Below are 25314 nucleotides of genomic sequence, written 5' to 3' on the forward strand. Positions count from 1 at the left end.
TCGGGGTGGTTGGAGAACTATCTGGCTGAACTCAGTTACATTATAAGCTACACATGCCGTGTCTTCCCATATCCGCAAATCAAAGGCAGACACAGGCTCTGGCAGCTGTACCTGGTCTAGCAGCACCACTGATGACTTGATAATCTCCCTCCACTTCTGCAGCTCGGCGTCATGGTAACGCTGCTGTGCCTCCAGGAGCTGGGCCCACTCCATCTGCGTCTGCGGCAGTTTACTGAGAACCCCACACGCACGCACACACACACACACACACACACACACACACACACACACACACACACACACACACACATTAGCAACATCAGGGTGAAGCCACTGAAGCGTGACTTCCATTTTGAGGGACTGCCAGCAAACAGTTTGGTAAATTGTTTCAATAAGTCCAGAGGCATTCAGGGGGAATTTCAGGAGCTCAGTCATATGGATATAGTTTAGTGTGTATGTTTAACCGTGTGCGTATGCCTCTGTAACTGTGTGTGCATATATTTGTGTGTGTGGTCACATCAGGCAAATAACTACAGCAGATCTTGCACTCTAAATTGCCCAAAATATCTATTAACATGTCGATTTTCTTTACTAAAAATGAGTTTTGTATGAATCGGTGCAAAAATTGTAAAGGAGTTTTGTACCTTTCATGAAGCCGCAACCCCTGCCAGGTCGTCAAAGACTGTGCAGAGTACTCCAGCATCCACAGCTTGTAGAAGAGCATCATGTTGAGGAATACCAGCAGGACCAGGCTGAAGGGAAGAGTCAACAATTAAGTCATTCCCTTTTGCATTTTAGACATTTATCATTCCCGTGATCTGCACATGGCATTTACACTGTGCTGGGGTTGTTTTTGTTGTCTGTATCTGGCTATGCTGACTGATCAGATCATGTACCTTAGACAGATCCTATGGATGGCAATGAAAGGAGAGGAGAGAGAGATTACACACAAGACACCAACAATGAGATATTTATAAGAAAGCAAAACAACATTTCTATTCTAAATTACACTCAACAAAAAATAAAAACACAACACTTTGTTTTCAGCTCCAACCTTTCTTGAGTTGAAGTAAAAGATCTAAGACTTTTTCTGTGCACATTTAAGAGTTATTTTTTTGAGCACAAATTGGTCAAAATCTGTGTTAGTGAGAAACAATGCCATAGATTTGTCTACCAGAGCTGTTGGCACTTTACTGAATGATCATTTCACCACCACCAAGTGTTGCCTTTACTTTTTTTGTTGTATACAAAAACTCTACTGGAAAAACTGATGAAATAATGAAACAAGAGACTCAGACAAAAATCTGTTTTAAGTGGTATGAGCGTTAATCTGTGTATCATGTCAGAATGTGTCCAATTTACATGTGCATCCTCATAGCCAGACATATGAGCATCCCTACACGAGTGACTGTGCTTTTGTGTTTGCGTGCGTGCGTGTGTGTTCAGTTGCGTACACAAAGCTGATGATGAGCAGCAGTTTGGAGACACTATAGAAAGCGAGGCCTCCGGGCAGGTGATGGTGTTCTGGACTCTGGTGTCTCGTCTGCGTGGAGCCCGCCACCTGTTTGATCCTCTGAATCACTTCCTCATCTGTCGGCGTGGTAACGGGGCTGAGGGCCTCGTCGAGGTGCTGGCTGCGCATGTGGGGGAGTGGCCGCTTCTTCCGCCTCACCGTGGAGTTTTTCACCACCTTGGCCTTCGGAGACAGCTGGTGGGACTCGTTAAAAATCTCCTCCAGCTTGGACAGCGCCAACTCTGAGAGGGAAGAGGGAAACGGTGTCACACGTTCACTTCTAGTTTCAATCCAGATTCAATTAAGTGGGGCTTGACTTGTTGGAATCAGTTACAGGCAGTAGAGTTCGCTTCTCCCCACAGACATATCTGTTTAAACACAGTTCTATAAGTGTGTATGATCATAAGAGAAAAAACAACTACAAAACCTGGACTGACTGCCAATCTTCCTCTTACATCTGAAGCTCGAAATGTCTGTAGTCAAACTTTATAATGTCATTATCCTAAAAAAAATCCTCCAGCAGAATTCTCAATTTGAATTTAGTGATTTAATGAAACAAGTCTTTTTCCAAAATATTAGATCAACTTTCTTTAATGAGGATAACTGAACCAAACTGGTGATTTCGTTCACATAATTTAGCAGTTGTTGTTGGTATGATGACGTCCTGATGGAGTGCGAGGCTGATGCAGATACATAATATGATCTGTGATGGTGGTTATATAAATGTAATTTATTGTTCACGTAACCAGGTTTGGGCAGAGGGAGGGGCAAAAAAAATACACAAAAATTTACCAAGATGGCGGAAGTTATCTTCTATCCCGCTCCAGAAATTTCTCTCTATGAAGCCTTTCACCAGCCCCCACGGCTGTTTCCTGTAGCGCAGCTCTGTCGATACCCTGACAGACAGACAGACAGAGAGAAACGTTTCCATACATAGAGATATAAAAAGGTAAAATATTAAATTGAAAACAAAGACAAGAAATGCAAAATAAAATAAGACATGACTGAACGATAGTAGAAATAGTAACACTTAACTCAATACAACAGGTCATTTGCCCGTGTGAGCTGTGGGTATCTGACCACGTCTTTACTCACCGTAACCGACACTTGTTCTTGGCCACCCTGGTGAGCATGTAGTGGTTGAGAGTGTAGAAGTAATCGTGGTAGGGCACGTCATGTGTGATGACCTCAGCGTCGATGACGTAGCACTCGCTCTCCTGACTGATTTTGTACAGAGTCTGATGACAGAAGGAAAGTGGTGTGTAATTGCCTGTCATTTTGGAAGATGTTTCAAACTCAGGGGCTCAAAGCTTGATAAAGTAGAGCTGAATTTACCTGTGTCTCACTGGCTGTGGATGTTTTGGGGGCCAGAGGATTGGATAGTGAGATGGTGTACATGATCTCTCTGGTCTGGTCCCCAGCATCCTCCTTCTTCCATGGGTGGTACACCACATCTACACGGCCAAATGAGGACAGAGGGAAACATTAATGAATTCATGAAGCCTGCAGATGAGCATATTTACTCAGAGGTCGAGCTGTAGAAGCATCAGAAATACTGACCTGAGATTCGTCTCTGTTCCATGAAGTCACTCATGAACTGTGACTCTGTGAAGAGGATGTCGTAGAGCTTGTCCACACTGAACTTGAAGACCTCGTTGATGTGCTGCCTGCCATTCAGATCCTCATGGAAGGCCTGTACTTCACCTACAAGTCAGAAAAAGACACAACTATAATTAGATGTGCCTTCACGCGTTTGTTTTCAAGTTTTGTTACTACCGTCATCCTGTTGTGGGCGGTGACATCAATAAACAAACAGACAATCCACTACAATGTGTATTCATGAAAAAAGCAAATGGTTTGCTATGTTATGTACCTTCATCGTGTGTTTCCGAGGAGTCGCTGAGCTCGGTGGGGATGTCTTCGTTGTCGTTGAAGTCCAGAGAGGGTGAGGGGACGGGACCACCAGGCCCGCTGGTATCGTTGGTCTTCTCTTCCACCAACAGTGGCACGGTTAGCAGCTCGCCATCTGGCAGGAAGTCTACAAAGTCTTCTGCCGGGAGGTCAAACTGTAGAGAGACAAATCGACATCTTCAGTTATGTTTCGTTGTGTCAAGGAAATGTCTCATAGTTGCACTTGATTCCACATGTAGCAATATGTGTATATATGTTGGTGTAGGTGTTATGTTGCGTACAGCGATGGGTGTGTCCCCTGGGCTGGGGATGGTGCTGTTTGGGACGACCTTCTTATGTAGCAGCAGTGGGCTCCCCTCGGGCTTGGCCTCGGCGCTGCTCTTAGACAAGTTGTCATTGTTGATCTCGTTTTCTTCATTGGGAATCTCTTCACTGAACCTGATGGCAACGACGAGAACTTTACTCACTTCTATTTCTAGTATCATCTCACGTCATGAATGAGGTGCCAGGTGGGCAGTATTTGACATTTGGCAAAATCGGCCTTGTACTGTATATTTCTTTGCATATTAAAGTTCAAACCAAAAAAGTAGTTGTTTTGCTATTCAATTATCTGTACGTGCGGGAAATATTTACAAATCATCTCCCCTGCACTTTACTTATAAATATGCAGATTATTATCTGTCATTAAAGAAGCAACAATCACTTCAGGACCATCATGGAGTGTCTCATTTGACCTCAGCTCAGCCTTTGAAGTAAATCCTCCCTCTCTGATTGTCAGTTTGAGTACGTAGCCCATGTTTCCTCAAAGGTGAGTTGACAAAAAACCGCCAGATATTAGGAGTGCCCTGAAGGCTGTGACCCCGTATTGATTGCAGCTAGTAAATCCACTTCAGAAGTGAAGGGAGAAAACGCAAAATAAGGAAGGGAGTGATCTTTAAGGCCTTTGGTCATATCCAGTATTTGCTGCATTGCATCCTTAGCAGCCTTAACATTATTCCAGCCTTATACTCTAAATATTTAATTCTATTTTGCCTCAGACATTTTTTTCTCCATGCCTATTTTATTCTTGGTAACCATTTAATTCTGTTCTATCTTATCACTACTTTAAAACAAAGGCAACAAATTGTGGTGTAAATCAGCAGAAAAGCTGAGAAAGATGTTAAGTGCATAATTGCGCATCTAAATGGATTAGCTGAGACAGCTGGAGAGGGTGTGTGTGCTTGTGTGTCAGCGAGTGTGTGCACTGCTTCTTGCAGCTCACATTCGACCTCTAATCATTTTGTAATTTGGGTAATTAGCTCATTGGCCGACAAATGTTTACATGAGTAACCACAGTGACTGATGCTGCAGCATAAACAGACTCACCCCATGGTGTTGAAGTCGTCATCAGGGGGAACGTAGTCCTCGTCGTCACTGGTCAGGCCGAGCTCGTTGCCATAGCACTGGTGGACAAAGTGCCACAGTTCTTTGGGGCACAGGGGCTGCAAGAGCGTCCAATCAAAGTTTAAATCTAATTCAATTGCACTTTATTTTCATGATACCAACACTCGGGTGGTCTCTCAGTTGTGGTACATCACACAGCACATACAGTACAATGGTGCAACATAGTGGTCAAGGAAAATGGTAAACAACTGTAGGACTATTTTGTTAATGATAATTATGGTAATTATGATAATGCGTTATGTAACGCAGCAATGTGTAAATGAAATGGGAGTACAAAATCAAAAACCACTTCAGATTTTCTCACCTTGTCCAGCAGAGCGTTCTGCCACAGTCTGAACATCATCATGTAAGTCCGGTCCCTGGCTCCAAATGAGGTGAAAAAGTGCTGCAAAAAACACAATTGAGTCTGGTTAGCCCGGCAATGCAATCACACTGACTGGAAATATAAGGGCCATTTCTGAGAAGCACGATTTAAACCCCTCTATGCTGGGATTATCTTAATTAGTAGAGACATATTCTAGCAATGATGCTGAGAATTAACTAGTGCCAACGATTCTCCAGTTTCCCAATTCAGGGCAGGAACGTGTCCCCTCTGTTGGTACTCAAGATCTAATGACTGATCTTTCTTCCAGCCAGAGTTCGACTAGATTTGAAACATCTTCACAGATATACCTACATCAGTTTAAACGCTTGTCTTTCATCAGTCTGTATCTTTTACCTTCTCGGTGTCGGTGCAGACCTGGATGGCATTGGGAATGAGGCGAGCAGTCTTCTCTTTCGTCATCGAGCAGATGTCCTTTAGCCGCACTGTCAGCTACACACACACACACACAAAATTATCGCACACATGTAGTAGTTCCAATGATGACCCAATACTGCCAATATAAACAAAACACGTGACAGCACGGCGTGTCAGCATGCGTACCAGCGTTTCCCAGCGGAAGATGTTGCTATAGAAGCAGATCCAGTTCTCAGAGAGGTAGAGTCGTCCCTGCAAGAGGATGTCCCGCTGAAGAGCACACGAGTAGTCTGGAAACAAAGATGCCGTGAAAAGTCAGAGGCAAAAACACAACAGATCACAAATGACATCTGCATCACTGAGATCCAAATCCTAAAAAAAGTGTGTCCATCATTAGATCAGACATAAGAACCAGCTAAGATCCAGACACAAAACCACTCAGTACTCCTGCTAAGTGTATATCACTGCCAAACCATGACCATGAAACCATGAGTCAAAGTGACACTTGAGCTTAGTTTTACCCTCCGGCTTTACTTTTCAAGGCTTTCCAGACAAGGACAGTATTCATTTGAGAGTCGGGGAAAAACATGCAACAACAAATCAACTGAACTTGTGACACTATGTGTTCATGGCCGAGTGTGGTATGTGGCTTAAACTGCTGGGAAGGGAAAAAAATAAAAAACAGTGGAGTATTTGGACACTACTGATTTAGACATATTTCAGCCATTATTATCCACATTTGGAAAGTCCAATATTTGTTTTAGTCCTCTCCTTGTCCTGAAAGGATCAATCATTTTCTTATCTTATCAGCGATAACTCGGCTGCACCCCGCCCGTCCTCGCATGGCCTCTGTTTGTGTACAGCGCCCACTCACCCACAATGAGTCTCTCTGTGTCGGGAAGCTGCTTGAAGAGTTTCCTAAAGTCCTCATTGCGCTGCTTGTATGTCGGGCTCAGCACCTGCAGTGACAAGCAGAGTCAGAAATACCACCACACACATATACACAGACACACACAAACACGTACACCTCCAAAACTCGCACTCTTCATGCTCTCTGACTTGCTCGCTCACAGGCGTTGTCTCCGTCACGCAGCCCGAGTTATTTGATTCTATGTGCATGTCACAAAACCTTGTTAAAACCACCCACAGGTTGGATCGGGATGTCTGGTTTACTCTGATCACACTGTGCATTTCATTCTGTGGGTGATTTTGACAGGCACTGGAAATGGATGTGTAGTGAATCGCAAGCAGAGGAGTGTTAGCCTGAGTAATCTTTATCATCGTTAATGATAAGCGCAATACACATGCTGCCGTGACTATGAGCTTTTCCAGTGTGGGTCACATTCTCAGATTTGCATCACCGAGCAACATGTGTCTGACAATGAGGCTTTTGTTTCGTGACAAGGGGTAGGACAGCTGATGAGATGCAAACCAAACTGTGCACAGTGGTTTGATTAACCTGAACAAACACAGCAAACTTCTCGGCACTGTATCCAACTTGAACACACTTTTGCTTTGCTTGGCGTCAGCAGGCTTTATTTACATGGGACAGCCTGAGACGTAGAAAGTCTCCAAAATGTGTGCCAAGGCAACGGCTCTCACTGTCTGCACCAGATGCTTTCCTTCAACAGGAAAGCTTCAGGAAACAATAGCTGCCAATATAGTAACAAGAGGTATACTGAGACAATAGAGGAATATAGTCTGTTGGATCCGGCCTGGTGGGAAAAGAACAGCTTGTTCACATTAAAAAACGCTGCATGCGCTTCGCTTGTTAAACGTTTGAAATACTGCTCTGGAGTATCTGTTTCTGCTTCTACTCGGCGCTGTGATGAGGAAAAACTGCTCTGTGAATTCTGTGACAGCCTTTTGCAAATCGCCTGGAATTTAATTTTACTGCACACATCATTGAGAAGATCAGGATCCATCAACAAACGCTAAAACTGCTCGTACGTCAAGTCACTCGCACTCAACCTGCTGAACGCTCCAAACTACAGGCCTCTATGAGCTCTGGGAGATTTCAAATAGCTATGACTCATACCCAAACCAGTTGTTTTCTTTAGTAGTGGGGAATTACTGCAGAATGCTCACAGCAGCATGCAATAAAGCCTTCTCCCCTCTGTCCTGACTTATCTCTGCTCAGTAATCAGTTTTCGAAAGCATTTTTTTAAAACTCCTCCGCATCGTTTCGCTCACTCCCCTCCTTGCAGTTTTCAACTTACAGCGGGGATCTCCTCAGAGTCACACTCGGGGTCCTGAAGGTCCGAGGCAGCCCAGCCCCACTCCCAGCCCCACTCCCCTCTAGCTGGACCCTGCAGAAGCCACCCTGCCAATGCCTCATCCAGCTCCAGCACGGCCTCCCAGTCCGACATCGTGCAATCTTCGTACAGCTCCATATTTCGCCGCGCCGAAATCCTTTCTGGCGCCTGGATGGAAGCAGATTGTTTTCCAAAATGAGGGGCCCCAAGTGGGCTCTCCTGACGTCTGAGGACTTGTCAGTCACAGTCGATTTGGAAAACAAGAGCAGGCAGAGCTTGCGAGTCCAGTGGTTTGGAAGCTTCAGTATCCGCCCCCCTTGTTTTGGGTGCTGCTCCCAGTTCGGTGTTGAGCGGTGGACACGGCACACTCCAGCCACATGATCCTCTTCTCACTCCGTCGTTCTCTGTCTCTCTCTCTGTCTCTCTCTCTCTCTCTCTCTCTTCCTTTCACACACAGGGAGAGGAGTTATGGCCGTTGCCCTCTAGTAACCCCCAGCCAACAAGTCCTTTATTATCATGCCAGTAGCTTTTTCCTTTTTTTCCCCCCCTGCTTACTCCTCCTAGTAAGTGTGTGAGCTGAGTGTGTGTGTGTGTGTGGTGCTGTCCAGGTCTGAGTGCCTTGTAATTACCCAGTTTACGACCAGCAAAAGAATGAAGAAAGTTTACTTTGCGGACAACTAATGCAAACAAAGACAAGACTGGGAAGAAAGAGGCTACAGTAAGGAGACGGACTGAATAAAAGGGAGAAATGTTTTCAGTCCGGGGGAAGTGTGTGTCGAGTCCTTCTTGCTGCTCAACCAAGTGATTGAGTTACAGAGAACAGATGTGAGCATAACCTCCAGTTACCTCCGCCTGCAAAACAACACCATCAATCTTGACAGGGCCTGAACTGGGTCTGCAGTCCAGATCTTTAAATCGCACGGTGAAGTGGCCGCACTAACATACTGTAAATATGTATTTATTTCACGTGTCATTACGATCATTCCTTTTGTGTATGGAGAAGCTGCTGAGAAGCATCAATCAGTAATGATTTGAAGGTATTGGTGGCATGAAAGCATCCTGTCCTTTCTCCCTGACTTGGCATTAAGGTCTCTCATGTACTCGCAACTTCTATTTTAGCCGGCTCCAAAAAATGGTAAGCACGTCCTCCCACTATTCTTAACCCAAAGTATTTCAAGAGTCAAGAAGGTGAGCTTAGTGTTGGAAGTCCCGGCGGCAATGACAAAAAAAGACAAACCAAAAAAACCGCACCAGTGTTACTACAGCTTGCAGTTCATTGACTCAAAATGTGTAGGCCACATTTCTACATTGGAATCCAGCCACGACTTCCTCCGCTGCTATTTCCCAGTGCCCACTTTGTGCAGACGCTGCGGAGGCAATCTGAGGCAGGAAAAATAGACGAGACTTGGAAAATAATCTTCAGCAGCGGGCCTCTTTGGAAAACAGTGCAGATCATTCACACGCAGCCCTGAAAGGGCCTTCACCCCTCACATCATGAGGATGAAATTTCAGTGGAATGAGTGGTTCGTCTGCTAAAAGTCGCAAATAGAACAAACCGTTCCTCAAAACTACCTCCAGGCTCAGAGTAGTCCTTTATCACTCCCACTTATTCAATTAATTTCCTCCATTAAATCAAGCAGAGAAAGAGGCCATTGTTAAACTGATGTGACATCCAGTGTTCAGGTGAGAGTATTAGGCTTGGGATGAGGTTGGACAGCGTGTTTATAGATCTGGTTAACCATTAACTGGCTAAACAAACAGTGAGGGATGAAGGAGACTGGTACTGTAATCCAGGGCGGGGTTTCTGCCGTGCGAGCGTCAGAGCGAAAACTGACATTCACGCTGCTGCATCGATCCAAACAAATTCGCTGTCTACAGTTCTAGTCTCACTTATCAACGCTCTGTTTGTCGGTGTTTTCCCTCTTGCTGCTTAAATCCCCGCAGCCTGAGGGTATGGTTGCCATAGAAGCAATGCGACAAACTCGTGCAGATGCAAAGCCAATAACCGGGCGCTGCTCTGAGGAGAGACGGCCACTGTACGCATCTCTAACAGGCTCAGAACTCACGTCAGGACGGGTTCGTTTTTTTTTAATCACTGTGGGTTCAGTGCCATGGGAGGTCATCATCGCCATGTAGAGGTGCACACATACACACACAGTCCTCCATGCAGGTACATACAGTCACAGTCAGCCAAGTAACAGTACCAATAGTAATATTTGACTTATTGATTGAGCTGCAGTGTTTACTCTATGAGTAAGGATGAGTGTACAAGATGTCAGGAACACAACCCCAATATGGAGATCAACCCACTGTAATGGTTAATGACTCCTTTATTTCCACTGCCAACAAAACAAATCATCCGGATACACAAGCAATTTGGTCCGATACTGAGTTGGAAAATTGTTTAAAAACTATGTCAGTGTGGTTTGAAGACGACACATGTTAGGAGTATTTTATATGTTAATAAAAAGCCACTTCTAATGGAAGCAGGCAAATTACTCACTTGTTTTAAAGGATAAGACCGGTGTTGCTCTGTGTTTTTCTTTGTGTCAACAAATCCCACGAATGGGCCAAAACCAACTCTCTCGATCCTTTTCCGACTTTCATACTCAAGCAGTGTAACTCAGCCCCCAAACCCCTTTGGTTCCTACTGAAGACATCAATCTTTACAAACAGGCCACACACACATATTCTTATTTCTAGGAATATATATTTTAGCAGAAGCCAGGCACTGCGGTTTCGAACAGTTTCCTGAGCCCATGCAGTAATATGCTCCATACCTTCATGTGTTTGACAAAGTGGTGAACAACTGAGCCTTTCGATCATGATACTAACTCTTGTTACCTATGATCCAGTCCAACTGCAGAATGTTCTGTACAGGCTTTTACTAAAGCACTGAACAACTTTCTCAGTCTTTTGTTGCTCCTGTCCCCAGTGCGGTCGAAAAGTGTCACTGCCATCAAATTCAGAATAAGGTTAATGAGGTAAAACGTTATCGTTTTACACAGTGTCCTGATGTTGTTGGAACTGGGGTTATAGGATCAAATCATTAATAATCTTTACATGAGATGTGTTGAAAATAAAAATTATATCACCAGCTTTATCCTTCAATAAAATAGGATTTTGGGACTAACTAGTAGGCAGTATAGTATAGCAGTGTTTTGCAGTGTATTGGATGATGGTCCTGGTATCTTGCACACTGTGCTGTTAAAGCCAGCTCTTCATCATCTGTAAACATGACATTTACATCGGTTAGACATTGAAAGTGTCAGAGCAACCCCGACTCTACATTGTTACTTGGTCAGTAAAGGAAATGTGAGTTGCCTACTACAGCTGAGTGCGTTAGAAAAGTATTCAAGAAGCTGCCTGGGCTTTTTGGACCAAGCCTCTTCTGAACTCAACAGCGTTTCTCTAGGCTCCCTGTGCTTTCTTCTGAATGTCACACTGAAGCCTAAATGTCCCAGTGTAGATGTCTGTCAGAACACGGACACACAAAGTCAGGCTGAGGGAAACATGCCACGACCTAAAGCACCATGCTCCGTTCCTCTGTTGTTCAAAGGCATTCAAGGCTCGTCCAGAGGCCCTCATGATGGTTCGTCGATTCGTTTAGTACAGTGAGAAAGTCAGCGCGCTTGTTACCACCTGTCGCGTGCCAGAATTAGAAGTTTGGGTGGTGACATGTAAGGGGCTTAAATGAGGTCACAGGCAAATCCAGATCTCTCTTACTGTCAATATATTTTAACTATAGGGCTTTAGTTAGACAAACCAATATATTCTGAATGTATTTCAACATGTCATGATGAGTCCTCCGACATGTGGCTTTGCTATTAGGTGGTAACAACACGGACTGAAGTCAATGGGATGAAAAACAGGCAGGAGGGATATTTTCATTCCACCGGTCTGAGAAAATACAGAGCGAGAGAGACACAGAAAAATATCTGGGGTTGCACAAGAATACAAGTCATGCTTACTCTCAGGATGTGTTGTCTTTCATGCTGGGGAGAGAGGGGAAGAGTGTATACACAGGGAATACAAAAAAAAAGAAATAAAACAACATAAAATGGGAAAAAGTCCAATAAAGACACTTCTGGAGAGACTAGGGTTTCACACTGAGAGGTGTTAAGTCCAACAGTCTCATTCTTTCTCACTCTGCGGGCTTAATTAACACAACAGGCATCTTTTCTGTGTTCAAAACATTTATCAAGGGGTTGTTCAACAGCTGAACACATGTAAAAAGAATTACAGTGGGGGCAGAAATAGTGTTATGACACCATCTTGTGGCACAATAAAAAATTGCAACACTCTTTGTTTGAACCATGTAGAAGAAACCTTTTACAAAGAATCACAACTCGCGTTAAAAAAGAAATCCTCCGGTCATCCTCCCATTCCCTTGATTCCCGGCAACACCTGTTGCTCTTTTAAGCCCATGCTAATCCCTGCCTGGAGGACCAGTGACCCACACTGGTGATTTGGTGCTCCAGTACACAGGGTCAAGGACAAGGCGTCAACTCGCCACCATTACAACTCCGAAAGACTTCTAGGTGTCACCCCCAATGACATCAACTCGCTCATATCAGCACACAAACACAGAGACACAAACACGCACGCACCCGTACAAGACTTAGAAAATCACAAGTGTTTACAATGTAAAGAATAAGGTTTGACTTACGTTGTACCAGCTTTGGCTCTTCTGTGGAGAGAGAAAGAGAGACAGAGGGTGTGTTTAACCATGTGATAACTTGCACAAAGTGTAGTAGACAAAAAGAGGGTGTGGCGCCCAGGTCATACTGTACCTCCAACACTCCCCTGCTGGCAATTACAGGAAGTTGTCAACAATGTGTAAAAAGCCAGAAACTGTCAATACTGCTTGAAGTGCTGAAGTAAACACAGTGAAATTCTCTTTCAGTTTGCTCATCGCGGCACTCAGTTCATACTGGTCTTTACAGAATGACACTGATTCAAACATTTAACGATTCAATGTAGAAATCTTTCAAAATAAGAGGAATTCCTGTTTTGGTGGAACTGAAAGTAATTTCACTCCGAACCTGCCATATACTGCATTAGTGCATTAAATTTAAACACTGTTCCTGTTTTTTTTATTTAACGAACGCCTGCAGTATGATTGATCTGAGGCATTTTCTAGAAATTATTGAACAATGTACAACATTTAATAATTAAAAAAGACGAAAGTAAAAACAAGTTCCCCTTCACTGCAGTTTTGGGACTTCTCATCAAGTCTGATTTTGTGTGCTCTATGTAAACAAACCCATTGGTTCAGTTGCATTGATGCAACAGCAGAGGGCAGCAGAGATATATCTTAATCATGACTATATCATGACCTTACAACATTTTTCAGTTATACCAAACACACTTTTTCGCTCTAACAGTTGAAGAGCAAAAGTCCCAGAGGGGAAACATGCAGGTGATCATTCAGAGGGTGAAACGAGGAAGAGGGTAATCAGGGGGAGAAGAGGATAGATAGGTCAAAAGTGATATCCAGTGTCTGATTCCAGTGGTACAACGAATAAAAGCACCAAATGTATATAAAAAAATAAACAGTCAAAAAATTCCAAATTCCACTAGTAACAGAATTAGATTTGTCCTGTTTTAGAGACAGTTTTACGATAAGATGCAGTCGGACCTTTCTTAAACTAAACATAATATAACCGAAGATTGAGAGAGGGTGTGTTTTTGACATTTAGTCATATTTTGACCTGGCAGACAAACAGCCTTAAAAAAGACTGTCTAAATGTAGCAGAGTTTGTTGTCCGTTGAAACTATGACATGTTCATTCTCTCTTTGGTGCCTGGGGTGGACTGAGTTTTCTCTGTGTCTGACAGGCTTCGCTGGTTATTTGGTGTGTGTGGCATCAGCGGGCAGTGAGCTGCAGTAGCAGGCCCGAGGCCTGGCTGTGACGATAGCTGTGCTAATGTGGGCTAATCTGATCTGAAGGTGACAGAGACACGAGGGAGGAATTACTTTGAGGCCCCCGTCTAGATTAGGTGGGTGTGCGGCCATTGTGTTTGACTTTTTGTGACTACTGAGTTTGTGACAGTCATGACAGCATTTCATATAGGAGCGAAAATTTACTGTGACTGTATATATGCAGGGACAGAGAGAGTGGGAAAGGTAATGTATATAATATTATATATTTATATGATTACAAAAATAATACTATTTTTGTACATTTTTTAAAGACTTTTGTGCCAGTAAAAATGCAGATGGAAAAAAAATGAGAGGAAGAGTGAGAGAGACGCCTCTGTGATTCAAGCTAAACCATAATATTCTATTTCAACATCAACACACTGGGGCAGTGGATTACAGAAATGTGAACTTTTTCACTGGTGACACCCAATAAGAAACACATTTTGAGTGAAATCTTTCGAGTTTTGTTCTTTTTTCTCTAAATAAAAAGTGATTTTTGGTGGAGAAGTCAGCCGAGAGCTTTCACGATGGCATACAGGCCAGTTAAAGTACTGTACTGTGTTATACTGACATTGTCTTGTCATTACAACATATTCAGCAGGACTGTTGAAAGGTACGCAAGTAATGGGACTACCCTGCGAACTAGCACTGCTGGGGGTGTCAGATTCTAGAGGGCTTCAACTGATGTAGAACCTTCAATAAAAAAGCATTATAAAGAAACCCAGTACACAAATCACTGTCCTTTCACAGTAATTTAAGGGGATGGATAGCATGGGGAAAGGACACGAGGGACTGAAACTATCAAGGGGGATCCTACAGTCGCACAGCTACAGAGGAAGCGGAGGGCCGAGGGGGATTTAATGAGGGCCAGCGGGGATTGTCAATGGGTCAAATGAAAACAAGAAGAAATGCTTACTTTAATCAGGTTTAGTCTGTCATACTGAAAGAAAATTAAAGAGAAAACAAAACGTTAACCAAAGCAGTGAGCAGCATGAACACAGAAAGAAACAGAAAAATGGGAGAGAAGAGGCGACCGTTTTAGCGGCTCCAATGTTTGAAAACTTTGCTAATTTCGTCTCTCCACCGAGCTCGTATGTTACATGAGAAGCCAGATTGATTGGATTATCGTCACTGGGATCGTCATATGGCTTTCGCTGCAGAGAGGCCCTTTCTCTGAATGCGCTCTTTTATTTGGATTGTATTAGGGCTAGGGTGATCAAGCTCACGTTGCCGGGACGACCTCACGCCATGTCTGGGGTCATGTGACCACTGCTGACTGTGGAGGCTCACGTGGGGGGTTGGGGGGGGGGGGGCAGTGGTAGGCGCTTGGAGTATGGCACTGAAAGGAAAAATGATGTAATCAATTGGGATGTGTGTTTGTGTGTGTGTGTGTGTGTGTGAAACAGATTGTGCAAATACAGCACCATGAAGCACCGACCTCCCATTTATTGTCCCATTTCTGCCTGTGTCTTGACACAAATGAGACCCTATACACTGCTACTCAGCAATAACTTTAACGAGCGAAAAAAAAAGAAAAAAAAAAAGGTGGGATGAAGCCTGACACGGAGCAAAATTGGATGGATGAATATGGGCGATGCACTAAAAACGTGACACCAGCCTGCAGTGTATTTACAGGAAGGGGGAGGGTGGGGATTGGGGGGAGGGATCCTTTCATGTGGCAACAGAGTGGCTGCTCAAATAATGATGTAGTCCTGGCGCTCTGGACCGGGATGCTGGCAGGATTTTTAAGCGTTTATCCCTCTGCAGCCAGGCAGTGACACAGCATGACAGATATAAAGCTCTCATTACCGCAGTGTAACAATGGGATACGTTTGTAAAGAGGGGGACAGGGCACGGGCCAAAAGAGAGAGGAAGAGAGGAAGGAATTCAGACAATTATTTGCAGTATTGTTTATTAAGGATCTGCATCAGAAAATGTTCTCTCCGTTATGTGAGTGATATTTGCTTTTTCGTTTGTTTTCTTTTCTTTTTTTCCTACATTTGAATAACAAAAAAGAGCATCTTCTGAACCTGATATTCATAAACAAGCTTAATACAATTATTGAAAAAAAAAATGTAATTAGGAATTTGCTACATTGCATATCACCAGAAAGGAAAGGAAAGGACAGGAGAAGAGAGGAAGTGAGTGCAGTTATGAGGGGTTCGTCTGCGTTAAGAAATGTCCATCTGCTATGGTTGTGGGCGCAGACGGTTGCAGTGTGCTCAGGAACAAGCTGGGTTCAGGGTGAAGCATTGCAAACGGGGGGGCTTGGACATTTCCACAGAGCAGCTCACAAGACAAGAGGTGGGGGCAGAGGGGGAGGTGGGCACAAAGATATTTGAAGAACAGAAAAAAGAGTAATGCTTACTTTGGAAAGTCGCTTGTGAGACTAGCATGCAATCAGGAGAAGAACAAAGAAAAAAAAAATCAGATAGAAAAAAATGAAAATAAAAAGGAAATCAACTGCAAGAAGAAACAGCTGAAAGTACAAACAGAAGAGCTGAACAGTCATTATCAAGATGGCACACGTTATCATATGGCATGTAGCAGCAGCAGCAGCAGAGAGAGAAGGCGTGCACGATGTGTCGTGGAGACGGAAAACGATGACGAAAAACAACAGGTGATTTAAAAAACAGACGAGGGCATGATGAGAAGGTGAAATGAGGAACGGGAGTGACATGGCAATTCTCTTCTAACATTTTGGAAGCTCAAACGAGTGCTGAGCATGCAAAACATTAGAGCCACATGCTCCTTCTGCGAAACAACCTGAACGAATCCAATACACCAGAGTTCAGATGAAAATGCAAATGAGGGGGAGGACAGCAGTTACGACACCTCTGGTTTTCTAGGCTTGTGGTGTCGACAGATGAGAGGGCTCTACTCTTATTCTCTTATCTGTAAAGAGTAGCAGCAATCACTGCAAACGTGTCTGAATAGCAATAAATTATCTCCGTCTAATGTCACTATTCAGTACCCAGGAAACATGACGCAGAAAACCTCCGTCGAAGGCAGTTCAGTTCCCAAAATTGCTGTTAAAAGATTGGTTCACATTTTTTTCAAGCCTGTCTTTAAACATATACACATTGATAGAGGTTCATGGATTTTGTCCCCCATCACAAGATCTCTTGGTGTTTTTTATCTGATAGTGCCATGTTGGTGTTGTTCCTACAACATCATTATTAATGTTGCTTAAGGAACCATTATTGCAGAGTCCATATAAGGAGTGCGATGTGGTGGTTGAATGGGTCAAGCACACAAGGTCATTTTACAACTAGTGTTACATTTTTGACTTTTGATTTCAAGACTAAGTTGACTTATTATCTTCTTCGCTTAGGTTAAGGCAGCACAAAAACTGTAGGAAAACATGGATTGGGTTGAAATAGACCCTTTCACAACGTAAACCACAAATGACAACTTCTCCCATGTGTGTATTTTTCCAATCTTTCACTTCTGAGTTGCAAAGCTATTACATTATAAAATCGTGGTGAGTGACAATGATGGTCCTGGAGCATTATTAATCATGATATAGTAGGAACTACTGCTGTCACAATGCAGTACCTTGAAATGTCATGTGGTAAGATTTTCAATCGCAGTAAACATTAAATATCACACTTTTTTTTCTCTTGGGCCGAAGTTGTCGTTCACTTTAATCAGTACGAGAGACACTGGTTGGTATCTTGAGGAGTTGTTGCCTAAACTGTACACACACTGCTCTGCTACGTTCACAGTTATCATGTTACTGTCAAGCACACACTTTGCTATTTTGCTTACTTTACATATCATAAAATAGATATTCTTTAAACATCTGCAATGCTTAGGCCCGACAGACCGCTGGTCTATTAAAACACTGGTGGAAATCCTGATGTGTGTGTGTGTGTGTGTGTGTGTGTGTGTGTGTGTGTGTGTGTGTGTGTGTGTGTCAGCTCTCTGTCGGAGAGAGGACAATGTAACAGAGCACAGCTGGTGTATCGATGCTGTTGTTAATGAGTATTGAAACGGTTTCAAGTATTCAGAATCAATATGTGTTTTAAAATCTATATTTTTGACAACACTAGTAGGAACACCAACACAGCCATATCATGCTCTTTTGATGGATCGTACTAGCTGGGGCAAAAATTATAGCAAGTAAACTCCACAATGTGGCTACTGTGTCAAGACAGACTTGAAAAATGTGAACCGACCCTTTAAACCCAAACACACCATTCTTGTTAATCAAACTTCCGGCTGTAATTATTCCTTGAATAACAAAACACAACCATAGAACCAGAAGAAGAAAAGCTTATGGTAAATTGTTTTAAAGATACATACAAACAAACCAAAAGGATCCAAAACAAAACTACCTTCACTGATGCCACAAATACATCGCTGGTTTAGGAAGAATGTGCACATGCGTTCAGTTCCAGTGGTAAGTTTTTAATAAGCTGCAGACACTAAACTTTCGACATCTCTTCAACAGTGTAACTTCAATAGTACAGTGCTTTGACAAAGAAATGGTTTTTATTAGTTCCTGCATCTTATTTAAAGCTTTGACTATAACTGTGTGCACCAGACTGTACAGACAGGCAAAGTCACGCCCCTTCCAGTCAGCGCCCGTCGGTCCTTATTTCAGAAAACGTATGTATGGTAGTGAATGGCAGAGGACAAATATTTTTTTTATCCTGTTTGAGTTGATCCATGAATTACATTTATGACATATGTCAATTTTAAAGATAATTAAAGTTGCAATTTCTCATATAATAATAAAATATAAGATGGAATCAGAAAGTCTACACACATAATGGTCGTATCAGTCATGTTGTCTCATTCAGCGCTCACCAAAGCCCATAAATGAATCCTTGTAAAGCTGGTCTCATATATTAGTAGCTGACAGAACTGACCGACTCCTCTTTGACAGAACTGCAGCTAACTGCTGTCAATATGACCAGACTTCTTCTGATTTTCCCCCTTTTTTACTCCCTTTTTTCTGAGGTGACGGCTGTGTTGGTGATGATGTATATTGTGAAAAATGACATAGTTAATCAAATGTTGCCGTATATTTAACTATCTTTACAACAAACTGCGACTTTCTTGACTTGCAAAATTATCTTTTAAATTGACAAACTTCATACGTAGGTGTAATCAATGGCACAATTTAAATGGGATAAAAAAATGATTTTTCTCTTGACCACCGCACATACTTTTTCTGAAATGAAGCCCCATGGTGCACGACAAAAGGGGACTTTGTCTCTTTACACCCCATCCCTGTTTCACTGTATAACTCTTCTAACACATCACTTGTTTTGACCTTGATTTCCAGTGTCCCCATTTGATGAGCATAAAAAACAAAATCCCAATAGTGAGTAAATCAATATAAAAAGAATGTCTCCACTCCTGACTTTCCTATTTGGACCATTCTGTCTATCCTTTAATTATAGTATTTTTCAGAAAGGAAAGGCAGAGTAAAAGACTAGTGAGTGTATGGGATGTAAAAATGACAGGCTGGAATGGAGAGGAGGGTGCAATCTCTCCTTAGGGGGGAGAGAGATAGCTGCAGCTCACTGGTTGCATATCAGTATGTACAAGTCAATAACCAATTGAAGGGTACGTCACTATACTGGGAAAAAGGAATACAGCTGGGCTGACTCTGACGTGTTTATGCAGTCACAGTTTATGAATGGCTGCACAAGTGGACATATCCTGTCGACTACAGTCTCATAAAGACAGTGTGACGTCCCTATGGAGCATCAAAGATAAGCACTCGGCTGCTGACCTCGCCTCACCGTTGGCCGAAAACAGGGCTAACATGCAGTATTCTTACTGTATGTAAACATGGAGGTTGTATTGTTATCTCACATGCACTCTCACACACATGCATTACTGCATGGGCATTAAAGTGATATGCTCTTAGACGTGAGTTTACGACATGTCCTGCTCTTGCTGTATCGCTGTTCTGAATATAACAACGTATTGGTGTGCGTGCTGTTTATGCTTTTGGGTCAGAGACTGTTTTAAGCCTGATCCTGACCTGTCCAAATCTTAATCCATGTGTGTGAAACTGGCGCCTTGTGTCCCACAGTGAAGCCTTTTATAACAGCTATTCTGTGAAAATGTTAGAACAGCTTTGTGTTATTGCTTTCTACCGGGAATCTCTCCTCACAGTGCCAACGCTTTTCAGTGGAAAGCACACTGCTAGGTATTCTTGTCTGAGCTGAGAACTTTTAGTGCCGAGAGCTAGACACTAAATATGTTTTAAACTCCAGTAAAAGTGTACCACTCTTCAAACGGGTGCAGAGCAAATGTGTCAAACAGGTAAGTTAAAAAAAAAAGAAAAAAAAAGAAGGAGCGTCTCCTGGTCGCTTACCTTTGAGTTCTTTCCCCCGCTTCTTGCTGACTGCAGGGAGTATGTTCTCTGGACAACCTGCTCAGGCGTGGAGGGGGACTTGTCAGAGGAGTGGTCTGAACCCTTCTCGACCATATTCTCGCCCTCCTGGCTCTGTGGTGTGGGAGAGCGCGAGCGTTTACGCAGGACTGGTGAGCAGGCAGGTGTGCTCTTGTTTGAGTTACTGGCAGTGCTGAAAGAGAACAGAGAGAAGGAGGGATGAGAACATCATCTGCACAGTTACATCAATGTTGTCTCCTCTCACAGAAAATGTTAAAATACAGTGTAATGTAGTCTTGCATCGGGTACTTCCTAAATGTATGAATGTAGACACCATGCAAGGCAGTGCTGTTTGTTTACAGGTCAGTGTGGACAGCACATATACTGTTTCCTCGTGCTTACATCATTTGAGGCTAAACAGGCTTGAAGCACCATGTGCTAACCTGCTAATAACAGCTAAGCTAATACGGGACACCACCAACAACAACAACAACAACAACAACAACGGCAGCAGCGAGGAAGACAAATGTAGTTAGACATCACGTCACACATGACCTAAGGATTTTCTCACTGGTGTCGCACTTTAAATGCAATAAGGAAATCAATATGTTTGCTTTTGAGCCCATCACCAATCTGATTAAGAGATGTACTAAGACTGGAAAAACATCCATCTTATATTCTCTGGACCCCAGCATTTATTGAGCTGTTTACTCCGAGCTGTGTGAAATATGAGGCCTTAAAATAATTAGGGACCCTTTTCCCTGCGATATCAAAACCGTTTCAATCGCTTTAGCAAAGCGACTCTGGACTCCGAAGACATAACATTAAATGAGCAGAGATACAAAGCCAGGAGGAAAGCATCACTTTGGCTTTTAAAGTAGGCCCCTAACATCGGACTGTTATATCTCAAACTCAAAGGTACATCTGCCTCATGCTCTAACGTGCCGATCTGCTTTAAAACCTCGTCTGACAGATCTCCAGCCGAATGGAATGACTGTTGTCTTGAGACAGGTAGTCCCTATCCTTCCATCGTACACAAAGTTCCTATCAGGTAGCCTCTGTGATCCAGCACTAGACACTGTCTCTCTCTCTCTCTCTCTCTAACACACACACACACACACACACACACACACACACACACACACACACACACCAATGGCTCAGCAAGAAGCCTTCTCCTCACATTGACAGAAGCTAACAAAAGGCTCTGTAAGTGATCTGTGTGGCAGGGCGCCCGCCAGCCACGGTTACTTGACATGGTGTTATGCAAGCCATTACGTCACTGCCAGCCATTGCCTGCTGATAGTGGCCATGAATTACTGATCTACTGTTACATTTGGGAGTTCAGAGCACTGAATCATACAGGACGGCGTTGACAGCTTCTGTCTAATTGCCAGGGTCTGTTGTACCAGTCGCTGGTTGATTTTAAAAGGCAGCAAGGACGACACAACAGAGCTGCACACCTGTTTAATGCATGGGGATAGACAATGCAGATCTGGTAAATTACTGTACTTCTGACAACAATTTATATGATTAAGAAGAGCTCTGCTGTTCAGTGGATGATCATTTCATCTGTACTGCACATTGTGTACTCTGCACTCACTACTGATTAGTCCCTCCAGACCTGATTTGGAGTAAGTGGTCAGACATTTATTATTTGAAGTAAACTTCAAACACTTCCAGCTCAGTGGCAGGTGAATGTCAGATGACTCTCTGGAGCAAAGCTGCAGTTTTAAATTGTAATCACCAGGGTACTATTTTGCCTGTATTGGTGTTATCTTTGGCCCACGTCTGGATGTCTTCATACGACATTTTTTTCACGTGGTGTTCATCCTCCATCGTGGTATGAAGTCTGAATACAAATGCTCACTATGATGGCGGAAAGCAGAGGACATTGATATTCAGCGTGCACGATAATCTCAGACACTAGACTGTCTGGGTTACAGACACGGTAGATGGGGTTTTTGAAAATATAACTATTCCTTTTATTGCACATGTTGCTGTAAACACTTCTCATATGCTTTGTTTTGAGCAGACAAATGAAAAAGAGAACTGTTTAGAAGAGATCCTGTGATACGTTGTCTTGTGAAGTGTGTTAATAGATGACAACCCGAATAACAAATATATGGTGTAAGAGACGGCACAGCACCTGTATTCTCTACACGTCAGGTACTGGTGTGTGGAAGCCCTCTGGTTCTGTTTGTCTAATATCACTGAACCGTTTCTTGCACTGTGAAAACAGTGCTCCTCCGGTCAGCGCAACACATTAATAAAATGGGTTATCTCCTCCCAGGCTAATTTCATTTGCTGTGGCCCTCTTATTAGACATGGTGTATATTTGCTTGTGGCCATCCTGGATGTCTTGTGGAAGGCCATCAAGTTTACATCTAAAAAGTTAAAGTCCTTTATAAATTATAAAGTTCTTCATAATTCTGACTTGCCACAGGAGGACAATTTGAGTCATTTCGTGTACACTGCATTCAGTGAGACATCATAACTGTGGATGTGTGTTTTCTAATCCAGCAGAGGTATAAAGAGGCTTCTTCAATACCCTGAATACAAGGAAAACAAAGTTATCCAAGATTGTAGCCACTTAAAATGGTGCAGCTTAAAACATTTGTTCATCACTGCAGAGACCTGGGCCATGATGAAGTGTATTATCCAGCACAAGTGGGGTGAAAAACTGTTTAAAACTAGCTGCCTCTGCATGTGTTCTTGTGCCACGTGCACCTTGATTGGGAGAGGTGAAAGCAAATGATGTGGTGATTATGCTTAAAGCCGATGGTCAGTACGTTCTTTAAGTTGCTGACAGTTGGCATTGTCTGCCAGGACAGGCTACAACAAGGCAAGAGGATCAACATCTCTAAGGAGTACAGAGTGTCTCAAATCAAGGTAGGTGTGTCAGAACGTAAACCTGACGTGTCACATGGTTCCTTACACAGAACCATCTGGAAAGGTGCCAAAAGAAACGGCAGGGACTTAAAAACAAAACTTGGCGGGTGTTTGGACCAGTCATCTGTTTATCGCTGTATATTGCGGTGCTACCTTTAACCAGTTAGAACTACAATAGTAAAGTGCTACCAGTGGAGCCAGTTAGTAGATCAGACTCAGTTGAATCAGTTGAGAGAAGAGCAAAAACATGTTTTCAGTTGAGAAAAGACTTCAGTGCTGTTCTTTGCTCTCATTTCAATGAATTATACTCTCCAGTTCTGACATAACAGATACTTCCGAAGAATCAATAATGATAACCTCTTGTGGGGCTGCCATTATTGTTTTAAAATCCCCGGTTTGTTGTGTTTATGCAAATACAATGGATTCATCAATACTATATCTGTTAAAAATGAATGGATAATAGCTGCAAAAGATCTATTTAGTGAAAAGTAACGGTTTGTATTAGGTTTGACTGAGCATTTGAACATGGCAGCACAGTGATGTGAGGATGATGCATTAAAGATATTAACATATCATTAACACATTTTAAGACATACTGCGGTGCACATACTGTGTTCCCACCTCTCAAGAAACTGCATCCACCACCGCCCAAACATAAACAGACACATTACTCCGTCTCGTCACACAGTGTGACAGTGCTGCTCTTTTCCATGTCATATCCTAGCTTGGTTAACGGTGTCTCAGTCAGCTTTCATCATGCTCAGAAATGCACACACTCCCCTCACACTGTCACATGGTCAGCATGGATGGGTGTGAGACCGGGTGGGGTTCAGGTTCAGGTTCAGGTTAAAAACCTTTTTTGACTTTTATGTATCCACACAGGTTTAGCCAGTGGTATGGCAAAAGGGGTCGGGACTGAACATAAATAAGAGGCGGATAAGACTAACAGCCCCATTCTAGTGAGTAAAATGATTTATAAGTTGCCCGAAAAGCAAAAAGTATCACGATTAAGAGCTTTGGTTGGGTGTTTGACCCAAAATACAAGAGAAAAACTAAACTGTGCTACATAAAACAAAACATTCATCCCTCATGCTACCCCTCCGTGCAGAAAGCAACAGGATCTCGTCTGCTTCAGGAACCCCCACTTGTTGTTTTTAGCGGACGAGGAATTCACGGAGCACCTCACCTCTCCAGATACACAGCAGTCAACAATGGGGGGGACACGGCTCCATCATCAGCAAATGGATGACTAAGCACGGTACCAGCCATTCACACAACGGTTTGCTCTTTGAACCAGCATGGTGGTGTGGATAGATTGAACACGCAGCTGACGCTAGCCTGCGGAGGAGAACACAAAAGCTTCTATCACAGCTGCTTTGTTAGTAATGGCTTCATGAGACAAAACGAGGCGAGTACTACATAAAACAAGAGTACCTGCCGAGGCTTTATCTCTGGACTTTAATGCTCGGGGAATTAAATGAAGAAGCACAATGAGTTATTCAGCTGGAGAATAATGGACACAGCTGTTGCTACCTGTCTAATAGCATTCTATTACAACAAACACATGACATACTAGTTATTATTGATGAAGGACGCAGTCATGGAGGCACCACTGGGGGGGACGTTATCTGCCCTCTCACCTCACCCCACTGGAAGATTTACATTTGAAAAGTGATGTCCTGCTATTCTTTTAATTCAGGTTTCACTTCATACAATAACGTCTTGTAGTTATTGTGAGTTATTAGCCCTCTCTCCTCCTCCTCAGTCCGTCATTCTCTCCTTCTTTCCCCTGCTTTTCAGCCATTTCTCGTCCTCACTTTGGCTCTCCTTTCCTGGCATTAATACAATTATAATTTTTACAGAAATCATAACACAATAACATTACATAAACTATCACCATCTACAGTGACAAAGCCTATGCAATGCTCCGATTAGCCAGCCTTCCAATTTCTATTTGAAAGCAATGAAATAAAGTGTCACATCAGTGTTTGACACTGACTGTGCCTACCAACAGCAGGTGAGCAACAGCTTTTGCTGGCAACACCACCTGGACAAACTGTACGCAGAACTGCCAGTAATACTAGAGGAAGAGGTAATAACAAAGAGTTGGTAAGTTCAATCATATTTGCTATGATTATGTCAGATGGTAGCACTGGTTGCCTGTTGACACACAGAAATTCATTTTCTATTGTTGACACAAATGTAATAATAATATATTGGCAAGGGCACATTTTTCGTACATTATATGTATTATATATGTACTAATTCCCTACTCTGA

The 25314-nt window shown here is 43.0% G+C and overlaps 1 protein-coding gene across 16 annotated transcripts in view; it reads right to left on the reverse strand.

Moving 5' to 3' along the window:
• The window catches only part of gramd1bb (GRAM domain containing 1Bb), a 125700-nt gene that overhangs the window by 4475 nt on the left and 95911 nt on the right, over window positions 1-25314 (reverse strand). For 9 of the 16 annotated variants that reach the window (XM_037076445.1, XM_037076436.1, XM_037076543.1 and 6 more), the window contains 19 exons: window positions 20127-20337; window positions 16155-16175; window positions 12531-12551; window positions 11833-11856; window positions 6481-6565; window positions 5793-5896; window positions 5586-5681; window positions 5172-5252; window positions 4790-4905; window positions 3706-3862; window positions 3387-3579; window positions 3074-3217; window positions 2849-2967; window positions 2609-2751; window positions 2306-2409; window positions 1455-1755; window positions 897-908; window positions 645-752; window positions 112-232 (listed from right to left, as the gene is read on the reverse strand). In XM_037076445.1, coding sequence (XP_036932340.1) covers window positions 112-232; window positions 645-752; window positions 897-908; window positions 1455-1755; window positions 2306-2409; window positions 2609-2751; window positions 2849-2967; window positions 3074-3217; window positions 3387-3579; window positions 3706-3862; window positions 4790-4905; window positions 5172-5252; window positions 5586-5681; window positions 5793-5896; window positions 6481-6565; window positions 11833-11856; window positions 12531-12551; window positions 16155-16175; window positions 20127-20337 — 2161 coding nt within the window. Of the gene's footprint in view, window positions 1-111; window positions 233-644; window positions 753-896; window positions 909-1454; window positions 1756-2305; window positions 2410-2608; window positions 2752-2848; window positions 2968-3073; window positions 3218-3386; window positions 3580-3705; window positions 3863-4789; window positions 4906-5171; window positions 5253-5585; window positions 5682-5792; window positions 5897-6480; window positions 6566-11832; window positions 11857-12530; window positions 12552-16154; window positions 16176-20126; window positions 20338-24222; window positions 24320-25314 lie in introns of those variants that run through there. The other 7 variants (XM_037076495.1, XM_037076482.1, XM_037076456.1 and 4 more) reach the window with 7 other exon arrangements.

Source organism: Acanthopagrus latus, chromosome 2 (genome assembly GCF_904848185.1).
Source record: "Acanthopagrus latus isolate v.2019 chromosome 2, fAcaLat1.1, whole genome shotgun sequence".
Classification (NCBI taxonomy): domain Eukaryota; kingdom Metazoa; phylum Chordata; class Actinopteri; order Spariformes; family Sparidae; genus Acanthopagrus; species Acanthopagrus latus.